The following is a 27,058-nucleotide window of genomic DNA, read 5'->3' on the forward strand; positions in this document are numbered from 1 at the left end:
ACCTACTATTACGAAAACCTATCCTAGACATATCTCCTAAACTATATATATGGTAGGGTTTTCATATTTTGGCAAGATATTTTACTTGGTGCCATATTTGACCTTGTGATCTTAAAATTATTTGACCAAATTTCAAAATTTGAACTGAAACTTTAACCTTGCTCATAACTTTGGAATGGTGAGTAATATATCTTTTATATATGATGTATGCATTATTTCCTTTATTTTCAATTTTTGGTACCAAAGTTTTTGACATTGGATTTTGACCTTCTTATAAAAACTACAGTTTTTCATACGCAAGAATCACTACCGAATTTCAACAGTTTCCACTCACAAAAATCAATTAAAATTCCCAAAATATCCCAATGAAATTAACATTAAACAAAGATCTCAAACTTGAAACACGGATTACCTGGTATGGAGATTAAGCCGAGATGCACTGCATGTTTTATTTACCTTGACCCATTTCTTCAAGGTCAAATAAAAAACAAATCTACATCATATCTTGAGAATCATTTTACATTGGGACTTAAAACTTTGAACATAGAACGCTGAAATTAATTTTGAATGCATTGAATGAAGTTTTTGACCTTGCCTCATTTCTTGAATCAATGTCCAAATCATGATTTTACAATCTTTTGACTGTGTGACTTCAAACTTTGAGATTAAAATTAAATGCAACATTACCTTAACAAATCATTAAAACTTATGCTCATTTCGCAATTAAATAAGTTGTTAACCCTTAAACATCAAGACTTCATACTTGAGGGTATGACACTGAGAAAACATTTACACTGGCCCTTGATATTGTCCACATCATACTCTTGCACCTATTATTGTTGCTTGTTTTAAAAAGATTTGATGGGGAGAAATCTGTTTTGTGTTGTTTTTGTAATTTTTTATTTTCAAATATCCACTGGTTTTGCATCTGATTCTATCAATATTGTTATAAGTCGGTAATCTCTACTTTCGACAGGGGATGCTTACTCCTCCTAGGCACCTGATCCCACCTCTGGTGTGTCCAGGGGTCCGTGTTTTCCCAAATACATATCTATTTTGTATTGCTTATAGGAGTTATGAGATTGATCACTGTTCGTTATCTTCACCTTTCGTGAAACAGAATTTCTAACCTTTAAATTTTTACACGTTGACAGGTCCACAAACGTACTAAGCATGTTTTTTCAATTTATTTATAATGCAGCGCACTGACAGTCAAATTGAATCTGCAAAATAATTTCATTTATTGCGTCCTGCATATTTATTTTAAACATCTTGCATGCCAATTTTAAACTGAACATTCAGAACATAGTCTGAAAAAACATTTTGAATATATATTGCGTAACAGTGATAATGTCGCAGAATTGTAGATTTGATTAGACATTTCAGTCCTAGATATTTTGCTATTCAAATACTATTTATTTTCAAAAAAGTAGAGTCAATGAAAGTATGATATTGATTGAAATAAAATTCATAAGGCATTCATTTAGTAGTGTTAATAAATGAATTAGATTGCCATTTCAATACCGGTATTAATTTTGATTGGCTAATTCAAAACAAAAATTCAGTGCATTATGCAAGGTGAAGATAACGAACAGTGATCAATCTCCTAACTCCTACAAGCAATACAAAATAGATAGTTGGGCAAACACATACATATGCAATAACTGAAAATTATTGTACAGCTAAGCTCCGCCCACTGGAAGTTATTGTACGTCAAAGGTCACACTGAGAAAGTAAAGGTCACATAGAGAGCAGAGTATACATTTGACCAAACTTTATAAATATATTGTGATATCCATTATACAGTATATCTGCCTGATGTGCTTTGCGAAAACTATTGATTAGTGGTCACGTGTGTTAATATTGACAACTATCTGTGTCAAAAGCATGCTCTGAATGTCCTACAAATACATCTTGATACTTCAAGTTTTAGCAGATGTTGGACTTTATTACATCACCGACAACAATCGACATACCGTATACAATTTCAATGTCACAAAAGATTCTCCAACATCAATTTTGCTTACACTAGAGAGGAGTCAAAAAGGTAAAATTCACAAAATTCAGGCCAATATTTCTGGTTTACTTTGATATACTGATCACTAGAAATTCATTTAGTAGTAATCTCACCGGACATAGTTTCTATATCAGACTTTTGATAACTTGACTTGTAAATCTTCTAACGTTGTCTACACTATTGAGTGTAGCCTACAGTCCCTGAAACGTTCTACTTTCCCACTTGAACGCTGAACGCACGCAGAGCGAACGCTGAGCGCAGTTTGGTGAACGGTGAACGCAAAATGGTCTATTCGGATTTTTTCCGTAAATTGTATTTTTTTTTTTTTCACAATCAGATAGGGAATACATATATGAATACATCTCTTTGTTCATTTTTGTCGAAGTACTGGATGTATATTTCTCATGAAATGATCGTAAATTTCACACCATTACACACAGCAATCATGTACAAACAAAAGAATATTTGTTATGTACATTGTTTACAGTACTACATATACAGATACATGTATACATGGAAAGTAGAAAAAATATGCTATAATATTTAGAATTCTTGACGTTTTCATAAACATAAATCATGAATGTCTCGGTATTACATTTTGACTTTAGAGACATAGTATTTAATTTCTTAGTATATACAATATACTGTGGACTCATTTTAATTCGTGGGGACCAATGTTAGTGGGTAAGCAAAATTTGCTGGTTCGAGGGGACGTAATTTCGTGGGTAAGCGATACGATGTCACTAAGAGATATAACTCTACTTGGTTTAAAAAAAAAAACGTTCGAGGACACGTAAATTCGTGTGTAAGATCCACGAACATTAATCCCCCACGAACAATGGTGATTCCACAGCATGTGAAATAAAGAAATTCTAGTAATTAGCACTGTCGCAACATCAGGAATTTACAGGTGTACATGCATGACTTCAAAATTTACGAACGCGGTCGTTTGGATTACATGCAATTAAAAAACATCCCCGAAAGGAGTCAAGAAAGATGCATCAAAAAACAACACGGGTGGTATAGGTAACTCGTGTTGACACCTGAACGCTTCTAAATTCTAAATATACTAGCGGAAAAAAGAAACTGTGCATTATTTGATATATGAAAAAATGATAAAAAAAAATAACAAAGAACAAATTTATTTTTTGTAATACTGTTAACAAATGTATTCGTTACAATATTTCATAATCCATTAATGTTAATGTCGAATAACTTAAACTTCAGCACACTCGAAAGACACCGTACTGGTATTCGAATTTGAATTAACAAAGTTAATAACGCGTGTGACCACCATTTGCATTCAGGCATGCTTGACAACGGCGCCTCATTGATGCCACTAAAGTGTTCAGAAATGCTTTAGAGATGTTGTTCCAGAAATTGGTTAAAGCCTGATCTAAATCAACCAATGTCACTGGCTGATTTGGTAAACGGCCTAGACGTCGTTCCATTTCACCCCAGATGTGCTCGATCGGCGATAAATCGGGGGAAACCGCTGGCCAAGGCAAGACATCGACATTCTGTTGAACAAAAAAGTCCCTGACTACACGTGCAACATGTGGCCTTGCGTAGTCTTGTTGCAGTGATGTGATTTTGCTGTCTCTCTATGAAGGGTATCACATGGCGTTGAATAATTTCGTCTCGATAGCGTACGCCGGTGAGATTTCCATTGACAATTGTAGAGGGGTCCTTCCACGTACTGTTATTCCACCCCACACCATAACGCTACCTCCACCGAATTGTCGACGTTGCACAACACAAGCGTCCTGGTACCGCTCCCCAACGCGACGATACACTGTACAACGGCCGTCACTGCTATCCAAATGAAATCTGGATTCATCAGTGAACAGAATATTGGCCCAGACCTGTATTCTGAATCGCAGATGTCGTCTGCACCACGCTAGTATAGCGATACGATGACGTTGAAGCAGTATTGGGCGCACCGCTGGACGTCTTGGTCTGATGTTGTGCTCGCGCAGACGATTACGCACAGTTCTTGGACTCATTGGTCGAAATCCAGGAATGCTACGAGCAGTCAAACTTGCTATCTGGAAACGATTTCTCAGGTGCACAAGTCTAATGCGTTTGTCATGTCGACGCGACGTCACACGAGGACGCCCAGAACGTGGTCGATCCCGAGTGTTACCAGATTGTTGGAAACGTCTCCATAATGACTGGATGGTGTTCCGATGAACTCCAAGGTGCCTTGCTACGATATTTTATGCCATTCCAGCTTGAAGCATCCCAACAGCACGATTACGTTGGTTTTCGCTGAGTCGTGGCATGACAGAAGGGTAAATTTTGTCAAAACTAAAGTGCTTTCCTTAACGAATAGTGTCCAAACAAACCTTTTACAATTCTTACTCCAAACAGTAAACTCATGCGTACGAACACTTCAATAAACAACATGTGTTCACTAACCATGAATAAGTCCGTGCATCTGAGTCGGGAACTATCCGATATTGTTCAAAAACATCACCTTTATCGATTGTATTGATTTTATAAATATAAACAATAAATAAAGAAAAATTATACTAAATTGTATAATGCACAGTTTCTTTTTTCCGCTAGTATAGTATAAAAATTTCATTCCCGTATAGGTTTTACGTAATTCACTATATTGCAACTACATGTACAGTGAAAGGTGAAGATATCGAAGTGATCAATCTCACAACTCCTATAAGCAATACAAAATAGAGAGTTGGGCAAACACGAACTCCTGGACACACCAGTGTCTAGGAGGAGTAAGCATCCCCTGTCGACCGGTCACACCCGCCGTGAGCCCTATATCCTGATCAGGTAAACGGAGTTATCCGTAGTTCAATTCAGTGTGCCAAGAACGACCTAACAATGGGTATGAAACACGTCAGACAGTGTGTCGAGCTGAGGAAACAATCCCACATTTATTTTCTTTCAAAATAAATAGTGTGACCATGAATATTACAATTAGATTGTGCAATATTTATATATTTTTGATGCGGATAAAACTGTTCTTTGTACTGGGGTATTTCTTAACTGAAACTACTTCATTGTTTGTAAATGTATCAGCACTCGTTCTTCGCTACGGGTACATGTATAAGGGTTGAATTCATAACTGCAGGCTCTTACATTCTTCTCTCATTCAGAACTACTACTCCTACTTTCTAACCAAACAATAATTATGTTTTGTAGTAATAAAAATTATTTATTCTATTCTTTGATATTGGTGAGTGATCTGCAATTTTCCTTGAATTTTCACAGCTGATAATCCTGACATTTGTACTTTATAACTTAAATTTCTGATATGATAAGGAAGGTTACTTTCACTCTTGCGCACACGTTCCTTTTTCTTTCATTTATTTTTTTGTTAATAAAGATCGATTCTTTCACTTTGGTGTTCCGAATGACAATGAACGGAGAACGCAAAACTGTAAACGGAGAGTGTACGGTGAACTCACGATGAGCGAACGGAAAATTGGTAATGTAGAACGTTTCAGGGACTATATGTGGCCTAATTTATGTGGTAGAAACTAGGGGTTCACTTAATAAGAGAATATCGGGGCACAGATTTCAAATAAATAATGTTGGTAACCAACTTTTTTGGAAGTAATTCTAGGGGAGGGGAATTACCATCATACAAACAATCCAACCTTAAGTATCCAACAAGAAGATCCCTGGATCAGGACTCTAGGTACTGCATTTCCATATGGGTGCAATGATAATGTATACGATGTGAGAAATTTGACTAGTCCACAAGGAAATAACGTAAATGTGATGGGGCTCTTTCCAAATATTCAAAGACAGATACGCAGTCATGGACATCGTTCATATAAAAGACAAAGTATAAATGATGTTACGTTTGATTCTCAACAGACAATTAAACAATTCTTGTTCTTGATCTTCTTTCCACTATAGTCCAGATGAACATGTCTTTACTGGTGATGTTGATATAGTTGACAATGAGGACCTCAGATCACTTATTCTACATGGTCCTAAATATAGAAAACCTCGGCGACAGAACTTCATCTTCATTCATTATGAATTCTGACTAAGATTATGCCAGACGATTGGGTAAATATGAAAAAAAAAACCTCCATACATTCTTAGAATGGATTAAACGTATAAGAGGAGTATCGAAATCCCGCATTAGACAAATTAAAGATTGTCATGTTCCTTTTCAGATCCTATGTGCTCGATCTCAAAATGTTCTGTAAAAAATTGTAAAACGTGTGATATACTGATCACCTGAAATTCATTTAGTAGTAATCTCACCGGACGTAGTTTCTGTACCAAAACTTTTGATAATTTGACTTGTAAATCTTCTAACGTTGTCTACGCTATTGAATGTAACCTAGGTGGCTTAATTTATGTGGGAGAAACTAAGGGTTCACTTAATAAAAGAATATCGGGGTACAGATTTCAATTAATAATGGTGGTAACCAACTTCTTTACAAGCATTTTAATTCACCGGACCACTACATCTTGTCCATGAAGATCAGGATTTTGGGGAAACAATTACCATCACACAAATAGTCCAACATTAAGTACCCATTGTCGTAGACAACGAGAAGATCATTGGATCACAACTTTTTACGTCAACAGACAATTAGGTCCACATCATATTCGCACAAAACTTTACTCTGTTCCCTTGAGAGTTTTACATACGTTATTTTAAGAAGCCACAGCTAGTCTATCCTTGGATTTTTCAACACCTGAATATAGACTGAACTCTATAATTATGGATGTTGCCAATCACAGGCTCTTTAGGCCACCACAGGTCATAGATGATATTCCTTTCAAATCATGCCGCCAGTTCCTTAAGCTCAAATTTATAAACAAAGGAATTGATGCCGTCAACATAAGCAACATTCTTCGTCATAAAAGAGTTCAGTCGTGTATTCCAACTTATTTGAAGTTGAAGTCTACACCCAGCATTTCCTACAAATATTCTTCTACTATTCCATCCAAACTTTTTAATTATGAACAAACTTTGCAGTGCCTAGATATTGACCATCTTATACTTAATCCACCTACGTGTTCTTGTTCTTTGTCTTCTTTCAACTATAGTCCAGCTGGACATGCCATTACTGGTGGTGTTGATATAGTTGAAATGAGGACCTCAAATCACTTATTCTAAACCAGAAGTGATATAAGAATTAGATAGGTTGCATGAGGAATATGTTTTGGTTCCAGCTGACAAAGCTTGTAACAACATTTTCTTTGTAAGGCTCATTATTACTTCTGTATTTAAAACGAACTTGGCATTAATTCCACTTTTTGAATCGTACTTATACTCCAACTGACCTTTCAAAAGGTGAAATTCTTCAAAATCATACTTCAGTTTTAGACACATTTAACATCCCAGTCAATGAGTCGGATGAATACGAGTTACCGTACCTATACTGGACTCCTAAACTTCACAAAAACCCTTACAAAGATACATTGCTGGATCCAGTAAATGTTCTACTAAGCCCCTATTCCTGCTCCTCACGAAAATATTAACAGCCGTGAAGGAGAAACTTCAAACGCAGTGTGCCACTACATATGCCAGAAGTGGTGTAAGTCAAATGGATTCTAAAAAATTCTAAAGAACTTTTAGTAAACTTGAAATCGCAAAGCTTTTCTCAAATCAACAACATCGAAACGTATGACTTTTCAACACTTAACACGACCATTCCTCACGATAAATTGTAAGACTAGACTTTTTGACATCACAGACAGTTGCTTCTTCAACGAAAATGGAAAGCGGAAATATCCATATACTGTATAGTGATTCCTTTGTTAAACACCACTCTGATTCCACGCACAAGTTCTCTGAAGTTGAAATCAAAAATATGCTGGCGTCCCTCATTGACAATATCTTCGTAGTCTTTGGTGATCAGGACTTCCAACTGTCTGTTGGAATTCCCATGGGCACGAATTGTGCTCCTTTGTTAGCTGACCTGTTTTTATATACTTATGAAGCGGAATTTGTTCAAAAACTTCTACGTGAGAAGAAAAAAATCTTTTGCTGTGGCCTTCAATTTGACATTTAGAAATATCGACGTTTTATCTATTAACAATAATTTTCATTCATATGTTGATTCGATATATCTCCGTGAACTCGAAACAAGACACCACAGAGTCTTCCACTTCTACTTCATACTTTGACATTTTATTGAAAATAGATATCAACGGCAAATTAACAACTCAAATTTATGATAAACGGGATGATTTCGGCTTCTCCATCGTCAAACTCTCATATCTATGTAGCAATATTCCATTATCACCTGCATATGGTGTTCATATATCTCAACCGATTCGATACACAAGGGCTTGTTCTGCGCATGATCAGTTTTTAAATCGAGGCAGGCTACTGACAAATAAGTTGATGGTGCAGGGGTTTCAACGGTCTCGTTTAAAGTCAGTTATCTTCATATTTCGTCAAGTTAAAATACTACGGATAACGACTATTTATCTCGTACGTACGACTTAGTATCTCGTACGTACGACATAGCAAAATTTTATATCAATTGGCATCAATACGCTTCCGTAAAATACGAACAGGAGAGTGGGAAAAAAATTCTGCCGTCATGATTTTCCTTTCTTTGTAATCCCGTGGGGATCCGGATTAGAATAGGTCCTCAATACCCCTTGCTTGATGCAAGAGGCAACTAAATGGGGCGGTCCTTCGGATGAGACTGGAAAAACTGAAACAGGTGTGGCCTGATAAAGATCCCTCCCATCATAGACCAAAATTTTGCAGCCCTTCACCAGCACTGGTGACGTTTCCATGAGTGAAAAATTCTAGAGAACTACCATTTTAGTATACATTTGTCTGTACAAAATCAGGTCTACTGTCAGACTGACGTGCTGAATCCAGTATACCTCCCTAAACTTAGTTTGGAGGGAAGGGGGTGATAAATCTCAATCTTTAGGCAATGGAAGCTTTTGTGCAATTTTTGTTATTGCTACAGCAGCAAGAGCAAATGGCCTCATTTTCTTCATTATCCCCTCTATGGCAACACAGCCCTTCATCAAAGTTCATTTCGTGGAGGTTGAAGAGGTCAAAGACGACAAATTCTCGCCAGAAGGTAAGCTAAATTTATTTCCATATTTATTTTCCCCCCATTCCTTAATAGACAAGTAAAAGAAAAGTTTGCCATGTTTATTTCAAAATCCAACCTTGCAATTTAATTGCCCCAATTGCATGTAAATATACAGGACATGTGAATGTTTATTGCAGTGAGAATCACCGAGATCATATAAATGCTGTATAATGGGTCTTACAGTATTAATGGTACTCAATATTAATGGTACTTACTCACCTTAAATAGTCTAGTTCATTATCGTATACATATTATACATAATATTTGCTATAAACATGGAAAACTGTCAATAGAGATTAATAGCTATATATATAAGTAAAGACATATTTTCTAATCTGTACAAAAAAACGACAACTCTGAAAATGAAATTCTAAACACAGATTTTTTTTTGTTTTCCAAATATGAGGACATGGATAATATACAATGAACAGAACAGTGCGACAAAAACTGTGAACTTGATATTTTTCAAATCCAATTTGTACAAAGAAATGTTTTACTTCCCCACATCATATTAAGGATATAAATCGTCATACAGCGGAATATTTAGCATCCAAAACGTCAAGAGTAAGACTGCTTACTTACTAATGCTGTCCTACGGGTGGTTTTAAAAATAAACTAAAAGTTACCACGAAAATATCGGAAGAAATCATCTACATAACACAATAAATTTATTTTTGGCATACATGTATAAAAGCATTAAATAACTGAGAGGGGGGAAAAGAGCACCTGATTTGTCAATAGATTAACCTCTATGAGGTCAGAATAAATGTACATTTTATGATTTGTAAAATATGCTTCATTAACAAGAAAAACGTTTGTTTGCATTGTATCTTCAAAATTCGACACTTGAGATAAATAGAAATTGTGGAAAGACCACTGACAACAATATGTGCATAACTTTAAGTTGGTCATTTCATTACATCGGTAAAAATTTTAATAGTCACATATTCCACAGCAATATATTAATTTTGGGAGGAAACTGTATACATCAAATATTGACCCCTAATGGCACTTCTCAACATTAATTAACACAGAAATCCAAATTAAACCTTCAGTAAAGATGAATAAAACATCAAACACATTAAAATACTCAATTCACAAATGTTGATAAAAACCTTTTAATTCCATCATATAACAACAAATAACGCTGGTCCTCATTCAAGAAGCACTTCCTACGTTTCTCTGGATTTTCTTTTTAGATAAGGTAGATAAGGGTGGGGATTTTAATTCAGAGAAGTTACAATTTTAGTCAAAATGTGAACTTCAGGTTGGATACAAAAATAATAACTGGTGGCTTATTGAACCAGGTGGCACTAGCTGTTTCATTTTTAAAGTAGCTGCACTAGTTTGCTAGTCCATCAGCTCTAGAGGTACATGAACTTGTGAAGGATGATTGACGTTGATTAAACCAATGATTTTTATGAAATAGATCTGTAGGCGTGGCTCTTCAATGATATGACCTGGAATAAAAAAAAACATTTCTAATTTTTTTTAAACATTTCAATCAATTTTAATTTTAATCAGTCTAGCGATATGGTACAAGTCTTGGAACATCTTGGAATGTTGACAGAGAGAAAATTTATCTGAAAATGTCTTTCTTTCTGTGAAAATTTTCTACATGAAATTTTCAATTATATACATTGACTTATGCTACAGAAATTGGGAGTTATTGGTTTTGGTCTCTGTCTGTCCCATATTAGGGGGCAAAATGTTTCACACCCACACATCTACTTTTTCCTTCATCAAATCCACAACACCTGCCTAAAATATTGCCATGACAGCATGTCTGAATTTGAACAGTGTAGTATAAATTTTGAAAGTTGTTTCCAGGTAACTGCAAGTTCAAAATCTTTGGCCTTGATTCTGCTTAATGCCTTAATGACAACTTTCAAGAATATTGAAAAGCATCAGACTAACAGCAGTCAGGATCATCTCAACATTTGTGTATATTCTGGGCGTTTCAACAGGAAAAAAATTTTACTCTTTAGATGGTGCTGACCTAGTAAACCAAAAAATTAAGGATGTTATTGAAAGAAAATTTGTTATCAATATATTTTCTTTGCAATATATAGTGCTTGATAAAAATCAAGAATTCCTTGTATGAAATAATAAAAGGATTAATAGAAACAAGAGGCCCAAGGGCCTAGAATCGCTCTTCTGATAAATTGTACAACCTCACCATTTCTATTCTTAGCCTCTTAGTATTCTAAATCTTTAGTTAAATCCTAAGAATTCAAAAAAAGTAGGTCAATGTGACCTACTTTTTGGTTTACACATTTTGAGAACCCAAGAAATATCAACTGACAAAGTTTGATGATTTTAAGCCAATTAGTATCTGAATATTGAAATATAGCTGTCAAATTCCAATCGTAGGTCATGGTGACCTACTTTCTGGTCAGCGAACTCCGAACATGCAAGACCCATCAACTGACAAAGTTTGATGACTGTAGGTCAAATAGTATCTGAAGTATATAAATATAGCCGTCCAATTCCAAAAGTAGGTCAAGGTGACCTACTTTTTGGTCAACACCCTTTGAACATGCAAGACGCATCAACTGACAAAGTTTGATGACTGTAGGTCAAATAGTATCTGAAATATATAAATATAGGTGTCCAATTCCAAAAGTAGGTCAAGTTGACCTACTTTTTGGTCGAAACCCTTCGAACATGCAAGACCCATCAACTGACAAAGTTTGATGACTGTAGGTCAAATAGTATTTGAAATATATAAATATAGCCGTCAAATTCCAAAAGTAGGTCAAGGTGACCTACTTTTTGGTCGACACACTCCATTGACTCAAGATGCATCAACTGTCAAAGTTTGATGATTGTAGGTCAATTAGTGACTGAAATATATAAATATAACTGTCAAATGCCAAAAGTAGGTCACAGTGACCTACTTTTTGGTCGATACACTCCGAAGACTCAAGATGCATCAACTGACAAAGTTTGATGATTGTAGGTCAAATAGTGTCTGAAATATAGTAATTTAGCTGTCAAATACCAAAAGTAGGTCACGGTGACCTACTTTTTGGTCGACACAAACTGAAGACTGAAGACGCATCAATTGACAAAGTTTGATGATCCTAGGTTTTACAGTGCCCAAAATATGCATCTAAAATTGAAAATGTGAAATTTGAATAGCTGCAAAATTCAAAAAATAGGTCACTGTGACCTACTTTTTTATAAATATGTTTCAAGGCCTCAAGATGCATCAACTTACAAGATTTGATGATTCTAAACCTCTCGGTATTTGAAATAACAACTTAAAATATATCTATAAATGATAAGCCATAAAATTCAGAAAGTAGGTCACGGTGACCTATTTTTCAGTTGACGCATTTCAAGGTCCCATGATCCACCAACTGACAAGTTTTGATGATCATGGGCTTCAAAGTGTCCAAGATATGCATCAAAATTAATTTTAAAATAAATACCTGCAAAATTCAAAAAGTAGGTCACCGTGACCTACTTTTGAAACAACTTGACACAAGGTCCTAAGATGCATCAACTGTCAAAATTTGATGATCCTAGTCCGTATAATGACTAAAATATCTAAGATTTAAGGAATTTAAAAAAAATTTAAATTTAGGTCAACTTTGAAGTGACCTTGAGACCATGCCCTTTGCCCCAGGGTAATGCCTTGAACAATTTTTAATCTACAACATATCCTCATCCTTATGTGTAAGTTTGGTGATAATCTGCCCTGTGGTTCTTGAGAAGAAGATTTTTTAGCAACCACTACTTTTTTTTGTATTTTCCTGATTATCTCCCCTTGTTAAAGGGTCACATCCCTTTATTTAGTATGTATGAAAGCCCTTGGGCCAATGATACCCTGTAACAAATTTGAAAAAAATTGGCCAAGGGGTTCTTGAGTTATAGCCCTTTTTCTAAAAAGTTTACGCACACCGCACAAATGGCCATAGCATTAGCTCTTTGAGCCTTTGGCTCAGAAGAGCTAAAAATTGTATTTCAAACCAGGATCATCCCAGGTATCATATTCCACTTACAGAATATATATGGAAGGAAGAGTTCAAACACATCTTGTTCTAAATACTATTACTCTATTTTCATTCCATGGAAAAGTTTTGCTCTAGAGTTCAATCCAATGCAACTTCTATAGGCACACATATTGCCGTTCTCAACCTATCAATCAGTGCCTTTATCAGAATTTCGACATGCATCCCTTCGAGTTTAGAAAAAATACCGAACAAAGAGTCCAGATGTTTTTTGGGGAGTATGTACACAACATCCAGATGATCAAGACTAGCAGCAAACTCCATTCACCTAAACCGGCCACAACTGTGTTTTTTAAATAAGCACAGAGCTAAAACAAAAAAATTGGTTTTGAAATTCTTCTCTCAAAATTCGTGAAATAACTTACACAAGATATTTATCTGAATGAGAATGTAGCTTTGATTGATACATGGTCTGATGGGAAAATTTCATTGGGTATCCCTCCCGTCTCCGTGATCGCTTCCTCTGAAGGAACCTCCAACACACCCACATTGTCCAAACAGTTGGAGCTGAAGAAAACATAGTCGACCGCTGCCTTCATCACTTTGTTGTAGGATGTAATATTTGGTTCCTGGCCCTGAAAAAGTAGGTCACAATTCAAATACAGCATATTCTAAATTGCAATACTTGCTACACGTTCTTGCTGCCATCATTCTAGTGGTTTAGAGTATGAAAGGAAGCTAGAACAATATATCACTGCTAGCACTCTTTCAGAAACTAAATTTCCTTAACAGTTAGGAATCAATCACTTCCTACAGAAACCCAATTCGCATTACCTTATAAGGATAGTGTATTTTTTCTCCATCTACAACTCTGACACCAGTATTTTCTATTGCATTCTATTTCAATTCTAAATATAAGGTCATTTTTTTTTAAATAGATAAGAGGAGACCTATATGTGCTGAATCCATATTCCATGCCATTTCATTTACTGCTTCAACCTCTCTGTATAATAATGAATAGTATTTTGATCAAAATTACTTTATTTGGTTGACCAGTTTCGATCTTCTGAAAAATGTGACTGACATTGCCATAAACAACAAAAAATGGGGAGGGAATGTTTGCACATTATGTGGAGTTGCTGAACAACATAAATACTCAAAATCTGATTAGTTTACAATGTTTTTCAAGTTTTATATAGAACATTTTGTGCCTAAACAAGATATCCATATTCTGAAATTAGTCCTTGAATTGATAGTTCTATTCCGTAATCCAGGTGGAATTTCATTGAAGCAGATGGAGACTATTTTTAACTGTGACATGTTGAGTTGTGATGTAGATAAAGTGCCTGTTGACAAAGGCTGATATCAACAAAATATCTGTCCATACAATTTCTGAAGGAGTCGCCTATATTTGGCCGATATATTGAATAATAAGAAATATATATATATATATATATATATATGTGTATATAAATTTTCTCGCAGGTTATTGCATGATTTACAGTCTTGGTTTCGTTTCATAAATAAATTTTACGTTACATGACTTCACGTCTAGTCTGAATGAAATTCCACCATACAATCAAATTTACATATGAACATTCAACAGAAGAAATTACTTTTCTTAATACTGCAATGCCTGTTATCAAATTGGAGAACTATCGACTACAATTTATACTCCATCCCATAACCTCTGGAAGCTACCCTTGTTCACGAGAACTGTCAAATCTCTCTATTTAACAAAATTTCAGTCACATTATTGTTACCTTCACAAGTAAAACTTATTCATGAAACAATTTCATACTTTAAACCTTAAGGTTTTGGTCTCCAGTTTTGACTTTGAATATATGACAGTGGACTAACAATGACTACAGATTTACCTGAGCAGTGTTGTAAGCACTTTTCATGCTGCTAGATGTGTGTTGAAATGCCCTCCACAGAGTGTTGATCAATGAGGATTTCTGTAAAGAAATTGATGGAATTCTTCTGTACAAGTCACAATAAGCATTCAATATACAAAGCATTCTTTTCTTTCCTAAACAACATCTGAAGTTTTCAAGTTTTTGATAGGATAAATGTAGAAATAAACAAGATGCGTTTGTGGAACATTGATGCCTCTGTAGGCAGCAAATTGATTTTGGTACACAAAGAAAGATCCCATCACAAGGAACACATATGTGAAATATGAAAAGCCTATCACTAACCTGGCATTGAAAGTTTATGGCTAAGATTAAAGTTTTTCAAATGTAGGTCAAATGTCAAGGTCATGAGGTAAAAACATTTGTTACCAAATCTTGTCTCAAGGAATACACATGTGAAATATGAAAGCCCTATTACTATCCATTCAAAAGTTATGGCCAAGGTTAAGTTTTTGGCGGACAGACAGACAATAAACTATATGGATGTTCTGTTCACATGCTGTAAGAAACATATATTGATTATGTACAAAGTGTCATTTCATTGCTTTAACGGAGAGAATTTTATGCTTTTAGTATACTGTCTCAGATATAGTTAAAATAAGGCCAGCTACACCCCAATATTCATTTTGTGATTTAATGAATTGTTTATACGTTCTTGCGTTAACAAGGTCAAGATCTAGAATTTGAAGTCATAATTTAATACTTATCAAGGGCCGACAAATCTTTCAAAAAAGTGCAAATAGATCAGCACCTAACAATTCACCAGTCGTGTGAATTTAATCTATTTCACTTTCATCATTATTTAACAATAAAAATTTTATACAAAATTGTTCAATCTTCTTTCATTACACATTGAATACCTTTTGTGAATCAAAGATAAAAATGGAGCAGTCTCAACTTCAACACATGAGCATAAAATTTTATATGAAGGAACTGTCAGATCAAAAGCTACACGCACAGCTAAAAACATAACGAGAAATGCGAAATCAAAACCCCACCTCTTTCGAAAACCTGGGAAAGTAAACTTACTGATCCATCTGGGAACTGTAAGTTTTCCAGCAACTGTAGCTGTTGAATGCAGGAGTCCGACAAATAGCCGTCTGTACAGAGCAGGTAGCCTGGACTGGACACCTCCGAGTTAAAGTCCCCACACAGGATGTGAGGATTCGTGTCACTTCCAGCCTTACTAACTACCTCTTTAATGGCACTTGCAATCTGAAAATTAAAAAGATTGATATCATTTACTGTATGAATTACATATAAACTGCATGCTTACAGAAATTTATTCTAAAAGAATCACAAATCACTATTTTTAGATGGTCGATTTCTACATGTTAATGTATATGTAAATTATGTTCTTTATAAGGGAGTATGTTTTGATTGTTTAGTACATCACAATTTCTTACTTCCTGTATTATTTTTAATCAGATGAACTAAACTGTACTTTATGATCATACTTCACTGCCGTGGGTGACTATAGTCAACTTGAAACTTGGCACATTTAAAAGAAAGCCTTTTCTTGGCCTTTTTAGCACACATGTTCAAATCAAAAAAATTAACTTCAGTCCCTATAAAAACCAATAAATCATAAATAAAACACAAACAGTTAACACCTTGGCTTCCGACTGAAAAAAAATCTCACACCTTCCAAAGTGAACGCTGTCCTATATTGACAAGTTTTGAACATTGTGTGAAATTTAAATGGGTAAAACTTCAATTTCACTTTTGTTACTGTAGCAGGGTATGGGTAGCTTTAATTCAATCACCTGCGACATTGAAAGAATTACTAGGTCCCCATGGAAATGTATTAAGAATACTCTTCAAGCAAAGCTTCATATCTAGAAACCAATACATGTAATACCTTATGGAAGTTGGTGACCTAAGTCCTTGGCTTTGACCTTGTGGTTTAAAATACAGATAATCTGTAAATCATTCCCTTCACATAAAGTTTCAGGTGATATCATCAATTTCATACATAAACTATTCTTACCATACACGACTGGTGACCTTTGGACTAAAAATCGATCTGTTTGTCATAGAGACTCTTCGTGTAAAGTTTTATTGCTATAGATTACTAGAAAACTGAAGAGTCAGAAAGGGCCCCACAAGAATATCCATCTGATGCTCCACCACTGTGTGTATCTGGTTGTTGAATCAGTATGGTTGGTATATATCCACCCTTAATTTTTTTTTCTGAACTCAAATATTACGAGCTATAGAAAGTGCTGTCATTTAATCAATATTTAATAAACCCAAGTCCCACAACTCCGTAACAACAAAACCGATAAATCTGATAATCGAAATGGATCTTCCTCTTCACAATACGATCATTACCTTTCATTCTAAAATCTTCTTTCAAGTAATCTCATGTCATTGCATGTCATAGAAAATGCTAGTATATAATCCAATTAAAAAAATTTAAATACCATAACTCTGTAAAGACAAATTGAAAGAGGGCTAATTACTTGGTTCTCACATCAATTTTCATCAAAAATAAGTGGGGGCATTTTCTCCTCTCCTCTTTTTATCAAATAAAAAACTGATGAGACCAAGGGATTGTTTTTAGAATTCAAAGTTCGTGACTTTTATAAACAGTTCCAACATAGAGCCAGCACTGGAAAAACCTCCCACAATGTGTCATGGTAGAATAACCACTTCTGTGAATGATGGATTTCAATATCAGCTAATTCCATTTAATATCGCACATATGGATTTCTGTCAATTCACTGAACCGGAGAAAATCAGAAAATTTAGATTAACACAAACCAAGGACCTTAACTTCTTCACATCTCTACAGATATTAACACCATCGCAATAAAATATTTAAAAGTATAATACCCTGCCTGCCATTTGCAAAATTATGAATTTACGCAAAAGTTGGGATAACCCAGACTTAAACAATCATTTTACATACAGGAGATTCTAAAATGGGGTCAGGGATTCTCGACTGTTAAAGGAAAATGGTACATATGCATTGTTTAAACAGATGCAGGCCAGCATGAGAACCAAGTAACTAATTATTAATTTTGTATCATGTATAATATCTATGGAAATCTTTTTAATTTTTAATTGGGTACCAACCATGGGAAGGGGGAGTGGGGCTTAAAAAAAAAACTTACTTGTATACATTGAACATCTGGAACCTTCATCTTCCCCCAGTGGACATGGATGTTTCCAACAGTGATGACCTGTCCAGTTTTATTACACTTGAGCTTGGCCATGACCATCACGTCTGGACGGTCTAGGTATCCCCTGATTGCCTCCTGCTGTGTGAGGTCCAATCCATCTATTTCCTGTAATGGGACAACAACAGCTTTTCACATAGATTATATTCTATCAACTTACCCTAACCCTAACCCACAAAATCGTTTGGTTTTTTTATTTTGATGATATTATTTAAGATGCCTCTTAAAAAAGTACACTCTGTCATAATCCATACCAAGGGCAGTGCTACATGGGGCATCTATCTAACTCATAACATAGAATTATTAAGTGGTTACAATTCTCATACATTAAATTATCTTTAATATCATTAATGACATATCCTTGATATCAATAGGTATCATCTCCATTCTCTCTCCCAACTTGTTTTTCACTTTTTCAAAATCGAGGAAAATGTCAGAACACTACAGTATCTCAACATTACAAAACATAACACCATAACAACGAATAAGTCTGAACTGAATTACAAATAAATTTTCAAAAGGCTAAAACTCTGCACCAGAGGCCGAAGGGCCTCACTGGTCACCTGAGTATTAGATAAAAGTGTCAATCACTAGCCCCAATGGTTATGAAATTTAGAAAAAAATTCCTGTTCTGCATATCTAAGCTAAATTCTAATATTCAGCAACACTTATAGTATAAAACTTTACTGATTAAAGGCTTTACCTAATACTGTAAATCCCTAATTTAAATATACGTGAGGAATTTATTATCGCTTAATTGTGTGAGAAGCATCACTCGTAATTAAAATTACTCACTTTTATTTTTATACTGCTAATTTACATGCAAAGACTCTTGATCAAAAGAGCACTCACCAATTTTCCTTCTCGCAATTTGACATAATGCAAGTCATTTCGCAATATCAAATACTCGTGCAAAATAGGAAATCTTTACAGCATGTGAAACTTTGAAATAATATAACTTCCTTACTGAACGAGTTCTATATGCCTAACCTTAAATGCCAGATCAGCCATAGAGTATGTGTTAAATTCAACCCTGGTAAAACGACTAGTTTTGTAGAAGATGGCTTCTCCTTCATTACAGTAATCATCTGTCCGCTTCTTCATTAAACCATCATACCCCATCCTAGAGGAAAAGTCATAGAAACACTTGATGGAAATAAAATTTTGAGTGTTACATAAACTAGGTGGTAGATGGATATCCGCACACAAAATTTCAGGGCGTGTCAATCTTTTAAAATATAAAACATCCGATTTACATTAAAAACTTTAAACATTCCATCAGAAAATAAATTACTTCACATAAATAAAAACTCACCCCTCCATAGCAGCCATCAGTGTATTATTAAAAAACTGTGGCTCCACCTCCTGCAAACAGACAATATCCCCGTCCATGTACCTCAACTCCGTCACCAGTTTCTGGTAACGGTGGTCAGCAGCTAGGAACTGAGGCTCAGTAAAGCTGTAGTCATTCCGCTCTAAGTGGCACTGGGCTAGAACATTGTAACTAACCACAGAAAATTGTTTAGCTGGGTCTGCCACATCATCCCGGAAGGCAGGGTTTTTAATGAACCTCCTGTTCAATACCCCAGTTTGCTTGTCTAGATTTGATACTGGTAATTGTTCACTAATTTTAGGATTCACCGATTGCACCGTTGGTTGAATTTCTTCTGCATGGTTTGACTGCACACTACTTTCCACTTGAACTTCTTCCTGTTGAGGAGCAGGAATGTCACAAACTTCCTGGATTACTTCCTCGTTTTCTAGAGGTTGAAATACTTCCTTCTGAATGGGTTCCTCTACCACTTCCTCCTGGATTTCTGCTGCCTCTGTCTCCATTACAACATCTTCACTTTCTTTCCCTGGGCCCTCAACCTCCTCTGGCTCCTTAACCTCCTCCACAATCTGCTCTTCTTCTGCCTCTACTTCATCACTTTGAACCTTCTTTTCTTCCTCATTTTCAGGTTTAGGAATAATCTCTAAGATTTCACTACTATTAGCAGCTGGGACTTCATTCATATTAACCATAACATAATCCTTTTCGACATCTGCTGCAGGTTCCTCTACATTTTCCTTCACCACTTCACTTGCTTCAGATTCCATGCTGCTTTCCTCCTGATTACCATTTGTCTGAAGAAGAGGTTCTTCACTTAGTTTTGCCTTCTTTGCAGATAAATCTTCCTCTTCCTCCTCTAATTCATCCTGAACCTCTTCAAACTTCCTTTTCTGACTGAGTACTTCTGCATCATCTCCATTTTCTTTCAGCAGATTCTGTTGTGAAAATTCAGTTTTCTTTTCATTTTCTTCAACTTCATCTTCAGATATAGCTTCTATAGCGTTGCCTTGGACAGGCTTTTCCTCCTCTTCTTCTGGCTCTATAGATTCCTCTGCCTTTTCCTCTGGTGGTGTCACTACCTGTTCTTTGTTGGGTGCTTTTTCTTCCTCTTCCACAGCTTCAGGCTCTTCTCTTTGCTCTGTTGATTCTGAAGTTTCCATTGCTTCTTCCTCCACTTTTCCTGCATCTCCACTTCCTTGTTCCTCCTCTGTTTCTGTTGAATCCTCTGCGGACTTTTCCTCCTGTTCATCCACAGTTTCTTGTTGTGACAGGCTCTCTGTGCTAGCTGCTGGAGGTGTTTTCTTTCTGGGTGACCGTGTTGCTTTCTTAGGACTTGGTGATGGTGTTTTCTTTGCTGCCCTAGGAGATGAAGTCTTGGTAGGAGATGCAGTTTTCTTGGGTGAATCAATTTTGGTGAGGACAATTTGTGCATCAGGGAGAGGACTTTCTTGCTCTTCAGTCTTCTCTCGCTTTCCTCTACTTCGTGATCTGGATGCACTCTTAGCTGGAGATTTTTTCTTTGCTGGAGACTTTTTTGGAGATGGGGATTTTTTAGGAGACGCTTTCGTAGCTCTCCCTCTTCGTTTAGGAGTGGATTTTGCTGGCTTCTCAACTTCCTCCTCTTCTTCTTCCTCCTCTTCACTTTCAATATCCTCCTCAAGTTCTTTCTTACCACGGGCACTTCTACTTCGACCACTCCTGGCTGGTGCCTTCCTGGCTTTTGGTGTCCGCTTCGCTGAAGATGCCGTCCGTCTAGACCGACTTCTAGCGGGAGCAGCTGGTTTCGGGGCTGGTCCACTTACTGGTTTTCCTCTCCTGGATGTGGACCGACCTCTCTTAGGAGAATCTTCAGCTTCCTGCACCACAGCTCTTGTTACTCTCCCAGTTTCTTCTGCACTATCATCTATAAATTAATGTATCAAATGGAATAACATCCTCTCATAAATACATATATGAGATTTTCTACATGTAAAGAGTATACACCAATCAGTGAACTACAGACACCTTTTGAGTCTCTGCAAAGCAGGACTTCAAAAAAAAATATCTATATTGTAATTTCTTATGTGTATATCATTATGTGGACCTTACCTTTCACCTTAAAGGAGAAGGTTTATATAAGCATCGCCTGCTGTTATTCATAATAAAATACTGTTTAAACTTTAAAAAAAAAAAGAAATGAAATTGTGCAAGCAACATTTAATTTACCTTTTCCTCGAGATCTTCCTCTTTTTGGCTCTTCTGTAGATAGATTTGATCTGCTTCTACTTCTGTAATTATAGATAAGACAGTTATGTTGACTTAAATTACCAACACAGTAAGTTATATTTACAATCAAACTTCTGGAATTAAGGGTGTCACAATACTGTAAAATACATGACAATTACATATCATCAATGCAGTGCAATGCATTGCATTCCATTGTTTTCAAAATCACCCAAAACTCCTTTCAAGAAGCTGAGACAGTCAGTGGATTTTCTCAACAACACAAATGCTTGTATGAAGACTTTTTTTGAAAATGAAAATCACCACTGTGACTAACGGAATTTGAATGAGGTCTGATTCATACAAACATGCATCAACAGCAACAATTCAAGAACACTAAAAAAAATGAACCTAACAGTTGGATAGTTTCATGGATTTACAGGTTTTTTGACATCACACCTAAGACGTAAACATAGGTAGTGATTGCTCCTTCGCCAAACGCTCGGCATTTAGAAGTGAGAATCACAAGTCTTTCAAATGTGACCTTAAAAACGGAGCTCCTGTGTCGCAGCAGGCGTTGGCACGATAAAGAACCATCACTTCTACGGCATGGGTGCTGGGCAAAAATAGTGGTACTTCACCTACAACTGGTGACATCTCAATATGAGTGAAAAACAATACAAACAAACAAACAACCACTCTTGACTATCCCTGCAGCTATTCAATTGAAAATTTATACATGACCTAATGATGGCACAAAGTGGGGTCCTTACGTGATGCTTGATATGGTGCAACAATATACAAATATAGCCCTTTCATGAGGTTGATCCATAGATATATCGACTTAAAATAATAATATCTAGTACACCTGTAGTTTATTTAGATTTAAATGGACATTTCTAAATGGTGTAGTCTGTTGCACGGAAATTCTGATATCTGACTAAACACAATACATACATGGTATATCATATAGGATTTAACATTCTTTTTGATAAATTATTTGATTCTTATAATTTCAATTCGTTCATTGTATTAACAATTTCAAAAACTTGAATAGTTTCCCAGCACTACATTAAAATTTGTTTTCAAGCGTATACGAATACATCGCGTTTTCGAATTTATTGACATGTAAATTCTTGTTCAGCTTTATTTTTGTCCAATCAAAAAGAAATGCAGGGATTTTTCAACCAAAGAATTAATTACTACCCTTTTCCCACAAGAGGAAAATTGAGAGTCACAGGCTTGAACCAAATGTCGAAGGTGCAAAGCAGCTCGGGGGGGGGGGGGGGGTCCCCTGGAATTTTTTTAAATGGTGCAAAGTCATACAATCTGAGCATACCTGAGCTGCTTTTCAAAGATCTAAAATGCATTCATATTACAGCTTTGAAGTTACAAAATCCATCGTATTACACGACACAACGACATGCAATGATGACCCAGATTATGACACGCTTGATCATTAAGATGTTTTACACAGATGTGAAGAAAGAATACATTTGACAAACGTCTGAATAATAAAAATATAGCAGAATGTTGATCCCGATTTAATCTAGATACATTTCATGCACAAATTCTGTGCGAATCAAAGGGAATTGTTTACGCCTTTCCGAAGGACAAAATTATTCTCTTAAAGAGAAAAATTTAATTTGACTAATTTTGGACAGAGGATACTGTCTAATTTTGACAATAACTTTAAACAAATCCTTAAAATGTAATAAATAACATCGGAATTATATAGAAACAAGAAATCATTTCCTTGCCTTTTACAAAACAATTTTCAAGTTTTTACCTGGATTTGGGTGCTGGACTTGGGGAGGCTTTAGGTGTTGATTTTTTTGGGGCAGGGCTCTGAGAGGCTGACCCCCGTGTTCTTCTCCCTGCTGGCATCTCCGCAACATTGGAAGGAACCTCCTCTGTTGCCTTTGCCTTACTGGCTCCTCGTTTCTTACTCCTGGGCATGCTCAATTATGTTTAATTATCTGAAATTTCAAAAGATTCAAAAGTTATACATTTCAACAAAACTTTCGTAATATGAATCAACACACATCTGCTGAAAATGAAGGTTTTCTATCAAAAGGACTGCAGAATATGGATAGTGAAACTTGCAACTGTTCTATATATTGTGGGTAATTACCATGTAATTGAGTAAGCCTTCGGGAACCAGTTGCACGAAGGTTAGTTAACTTTAACGGTTAAATTGTCATTAACCTTACATCTATATAGCGTTAACTGTCACTTAAACCTAAGTACTAACTTTTGTGCAACTGGGTCCTGGTGTGTAACTCAATATTTTGTTCTGAGCAGGTAATTGGAAACATGGCCTTGTGCTAAGATATTGTTATACATCAATAAATTAATCTGTCTTGTCTTTGTAATTCCTGACACACATTTATTTATCTACACTCTGACTGGTCACATGCTATAAATATATATATTCTTCTTTAAAACAAGAGAAATGAATGAAAGCTATAAATTCCAAAGAAAAATCTATCAAATAATATGAATATGTCGTGTGTTTGTGTACATCAAAGGGTTTTGACTTAATCCAAGCAAACTTATAGTATAATAGGAGGTGTCAGATCAATCTGTCCCTAGATGGTCCGACCCCTTGTCAATCCGGCCTATTCTGCTTAGGTCAATCCCCCCCCATCAGTATAATAGGAGGTGTCAGATCAATCTGTCCCTAGATGGTCCGACCCCTTGTCAATCCGGCCTATTCTGCTTAGGTCAATCCCCCCCCCCCCCCCCCCCCCATCTTGAAGATATAATAAAATATTTAATTACTTATGAAAAATGGGAAGTTTTTGCATGCATACCTTAACACAAAATTAGTAGAGATATTATAAAACAAATTTTAGGTCTCTGAAGTTAGATATTAAAATTAGATAACTGTGGGATTTAAGTTTGTACATAAAATTGTTTATACAACAATTAGGCCATATAATTTTTGTTTGAAGTGTGATAATCAGTACAATTGGTTATGAAAAAGTGTGCTCATTAATTATTGTAAAAACATTGTTATTTAAGTTTGTACAACAATCACCTTTGTTAAAACTTTTAGGGTTTTAATCATAGCTGCAGTTTTATGATCTTTGATCATTAATTGCAAGAATAACACCTTTTATTGGTTTGACCATACACACTGCAATCAAGCTATAAATGACAGGGCATATTAAAAGGATTACTACCTGATGGCAGATGACATCAAAGGAAGATGAAATATGCAGATGAATTAAACCAATTCAGTACTGTAGATAACACTTGGAAAGATAGTTAAAAAACATGGTAATTATTTTTTCTTGGGGCCAGATCGACCAGACGACAAATTAATTAGGGGATGGATCAGTACTGGGACAAATCGACTAGGGGACGGGAATGATAATGGGATGGATCGTCTAGAAATCAACAGGAGAATACTATATATTAAATGTGATAGTTTGTATTATGTAATGTGACTTTTTTCTTACAAACACTGCGATTCCCATCTTGGAATCGTGTGTCATGATTTTAACATGTGTTTTCACTATTTCATTTAATTGTTTTCCCTTTCTATTTTTGACAATCCTCAAATGCTAAATGTGTTTCAGTGTATTTGGTAAATAAAAATCTTTGAACCATATCAAATAGTTGTTTTGTGTTTTTAAATTTAGTGTGGTTAAGCCACAGTGGCTACAGAAAATTCTACACTAGCGCTAACACAGATATCAGGTCCACAATCCGTCGTGCAACCATAAAATATTGAGACATTGAACAACATAGAAAGGGCATGTTATATGTCATTTGAAGAACTTCGGAACGTGTAGTATGCATAGCAAACACTGTCCATTGTTTACTCGTCATGTTACGGGTACTCAATCTACATTACATTATGCATGTTTATTACAATTCAAGTGTTTCCAGTGTTAATTTTTATGATTATTTGCAGAATGCTGCTAACAAAGGAAATAGTCAAACAAGAAGGTGAGATGGTCTGGTAGTCAAATACAGCGCTGCAAGGTCCAACGACATTCACTAAAATGATCAAAATTGAGAAGTATTGCTTACATACGCACCTTACCGCATAAACAAGGATGCCGCCATTACATGAAACAAATTCAACAAAGTGTTTGATTGGTTAAAATTACAACACAACGCTCAGTGAATACACAATATTTAGATTAGCCTACCTAAAGAAAAAATTCCTGTTGGCCCTGTAAGCTGTGGTTCGCAGAGTTATGGAAATTTTTTATTGAAAGGAGTAACGATCTACTATAGTTTTAACATTTGCTGCGACACTTGAAACTAAAATGAGGCTCTTTGAGGGTCATCCTCAGTATCAATCAGATCACGGGGCTCTGAAAGGGGATATTGGTGTTGAACGGTGCGACAGACTCAACATTTGGACATTTGATATAGGCTTAGCACAGCGTATTGTGATGTCATATTTATGTAACCTCTGTAAATGAATTATCATGTTGCATATGTGTACAAATGTGTTTATTTCCGCGCTCAAGTGTGACAGACCACGTGTGTGTGCTTATAACTGACCACTGGACTTCCTTACACTTGTTTAACCGGTTTCTAATACTCACTCACTTTCCCGCTTTTACTAACCCAGAGCATGCACTCTCGGCGCTACCTTTGAATGGAACAGACGGTTTTAAAAGCCATTTCGCATCCGATCCCTAATATATACTGGGAGTAAATGTGATATTCATTGTCGTATTTAAATGTATTTCTAATGATTCATTTTATTTCGGGTGTAGTTTTAATAAAAGTTATATAGCCCTCAGACTGACTGGTCTCTGTCGATCTGGTTACATTTAGGCCTAAGTTCGCTATTTTTCTTCTTTTCTTTTCTAGTGATGGCACTATCAACAGAAACAAAACGTGCAAAAGTTTGGTTATAAATAGATAACTACTCTTTGCTTGTTACCTTCAAACTTGTCTAACTACAGCTAGTACACAATGATAATTCGCATGTTTCAAGTTGTTGACAGTGCTCAGACGATTCTAAGGATGGGTGATCAAGGAGTGGCGTGGGTGCAATCGGAACATGAAAGGTGAAAATAACGAACAGTGATCAATCTCATAACTCCTATAAGGAATACAAAATAGATAGTTGGGCAAACACGGACCCCTGGATAGTGGATATACCAGAGGTGGGATCAGGTGTCTAGGAGTAAGCATCCCGCCGTGAGCCCTATATTTTGATCTGGTAAACAGTTATCCGTGGTCAAAATCAGTGTACCAAGAACAGTCTAACAATCGGCATGAAACACGTCAGACAGCATTTGACCCATCTTCACAAGTCACATCGTCGGAAACACGCTTCGTTACTCTCTCCATCATGATGGAGAGATTGATTGATGTTTTCCACCACACTCAACAATTTTTCAT

The 27,058-nt window shown here is 35.8% G+C and overlaps 1 protein-coding gene across 4 annotated transcripts; it reads right to left on the reverse strand.

The window, feature by feature from the left end:
- Nucleotides 1-9,129: 9,129 nt before the first annotated feature.
- Nucleotides 9,130-25,991, reverse strand: LOC130053350 (titin-like). Of its 4 annotated transcripts, none has more exons than XM_056160462.1 (10): nucleotides 25,846-25,991; nucleotides 23,469-23,658; nucleotides 21,683-21,744; nucleotides 19,460-21,380; nucleotides 19,135-19,267; nucleotides 18,079-18,252; nucleotides 15,989-16,174; nucleotides 14,921-15,001; nucleotides 13,469-13,678; nucleotides 9,130-10,544 (listed from the first exon to the last, which is right to left on the reverse strand). In XM_056160462.1, exons 2-9 carry the CDS (start codon nucleotides 23,636-23,638, stop codon nucleotides 13,478-13,480), a joined length of 2,928 nt encoding a protein of 975 aa, XP_056016437.1. In that variant the 5' UTR covers nucleotides 23,639-23,658; nucleotides 25,846-25,991; the 3' UTR covers nucleotides 9,130-10,544; nucleotides 13,469-13,477. The 4 variants fall into 4 exon arrangements, with proteins under 4 accessions (XP_056016437.1, XP_056016436.1, XP_056016438.1 ...); XM_056160461.1 differs by lacking the exon at nucleotides 25,846-25,991 and adding an exon at nucleotides 25,732-25,817; XM_056160463.1 differs by lacking the exon at nucleotides 25,846-25,991 and adding an exon at nucleotides 25,737-25,787.
- Between the last annotated feature and the right edge of the window lie 1,067 nt (nucleotides 25,992-27,058).

Source organism: Ostrea edulis, chromosome 3 (genome assembly GCF_947568905.1).
Source record: "Ostrea edulis chromosome 3, xbOstEdul1.1, whole genome shotgun sequence".
Lineage (NCBI taxonomy): Eukaryota > Metazoa > Mollusca > Bivalvia > Ostreida > Ostreidae > Ostrea > Ostrea edulis.

Coding starts and splice junctions, on each gene's coding strand:
- LOC130053350 (XM_056160462.1), bottom strand. CDS start 23,638: ATGCCCAGGAGTAAGAAACGAGGAGCCAGTAAGGCAAAGGCAACAGAG. Junction 21,381..21,682: donor AGGAAGATCTCGAGGAAAAG/GTAAATTAAATG, acceptor ATTAATTTATAG/ATGATAGTGCAGAAGAAACT. Junction 16,175..18,078: donor CAGATGTTCAATGTATACAA/GTAAGTTTTTTT, acceptor TTTAATTTTCAG/ATTGCAAGTGCCATTAAAGA.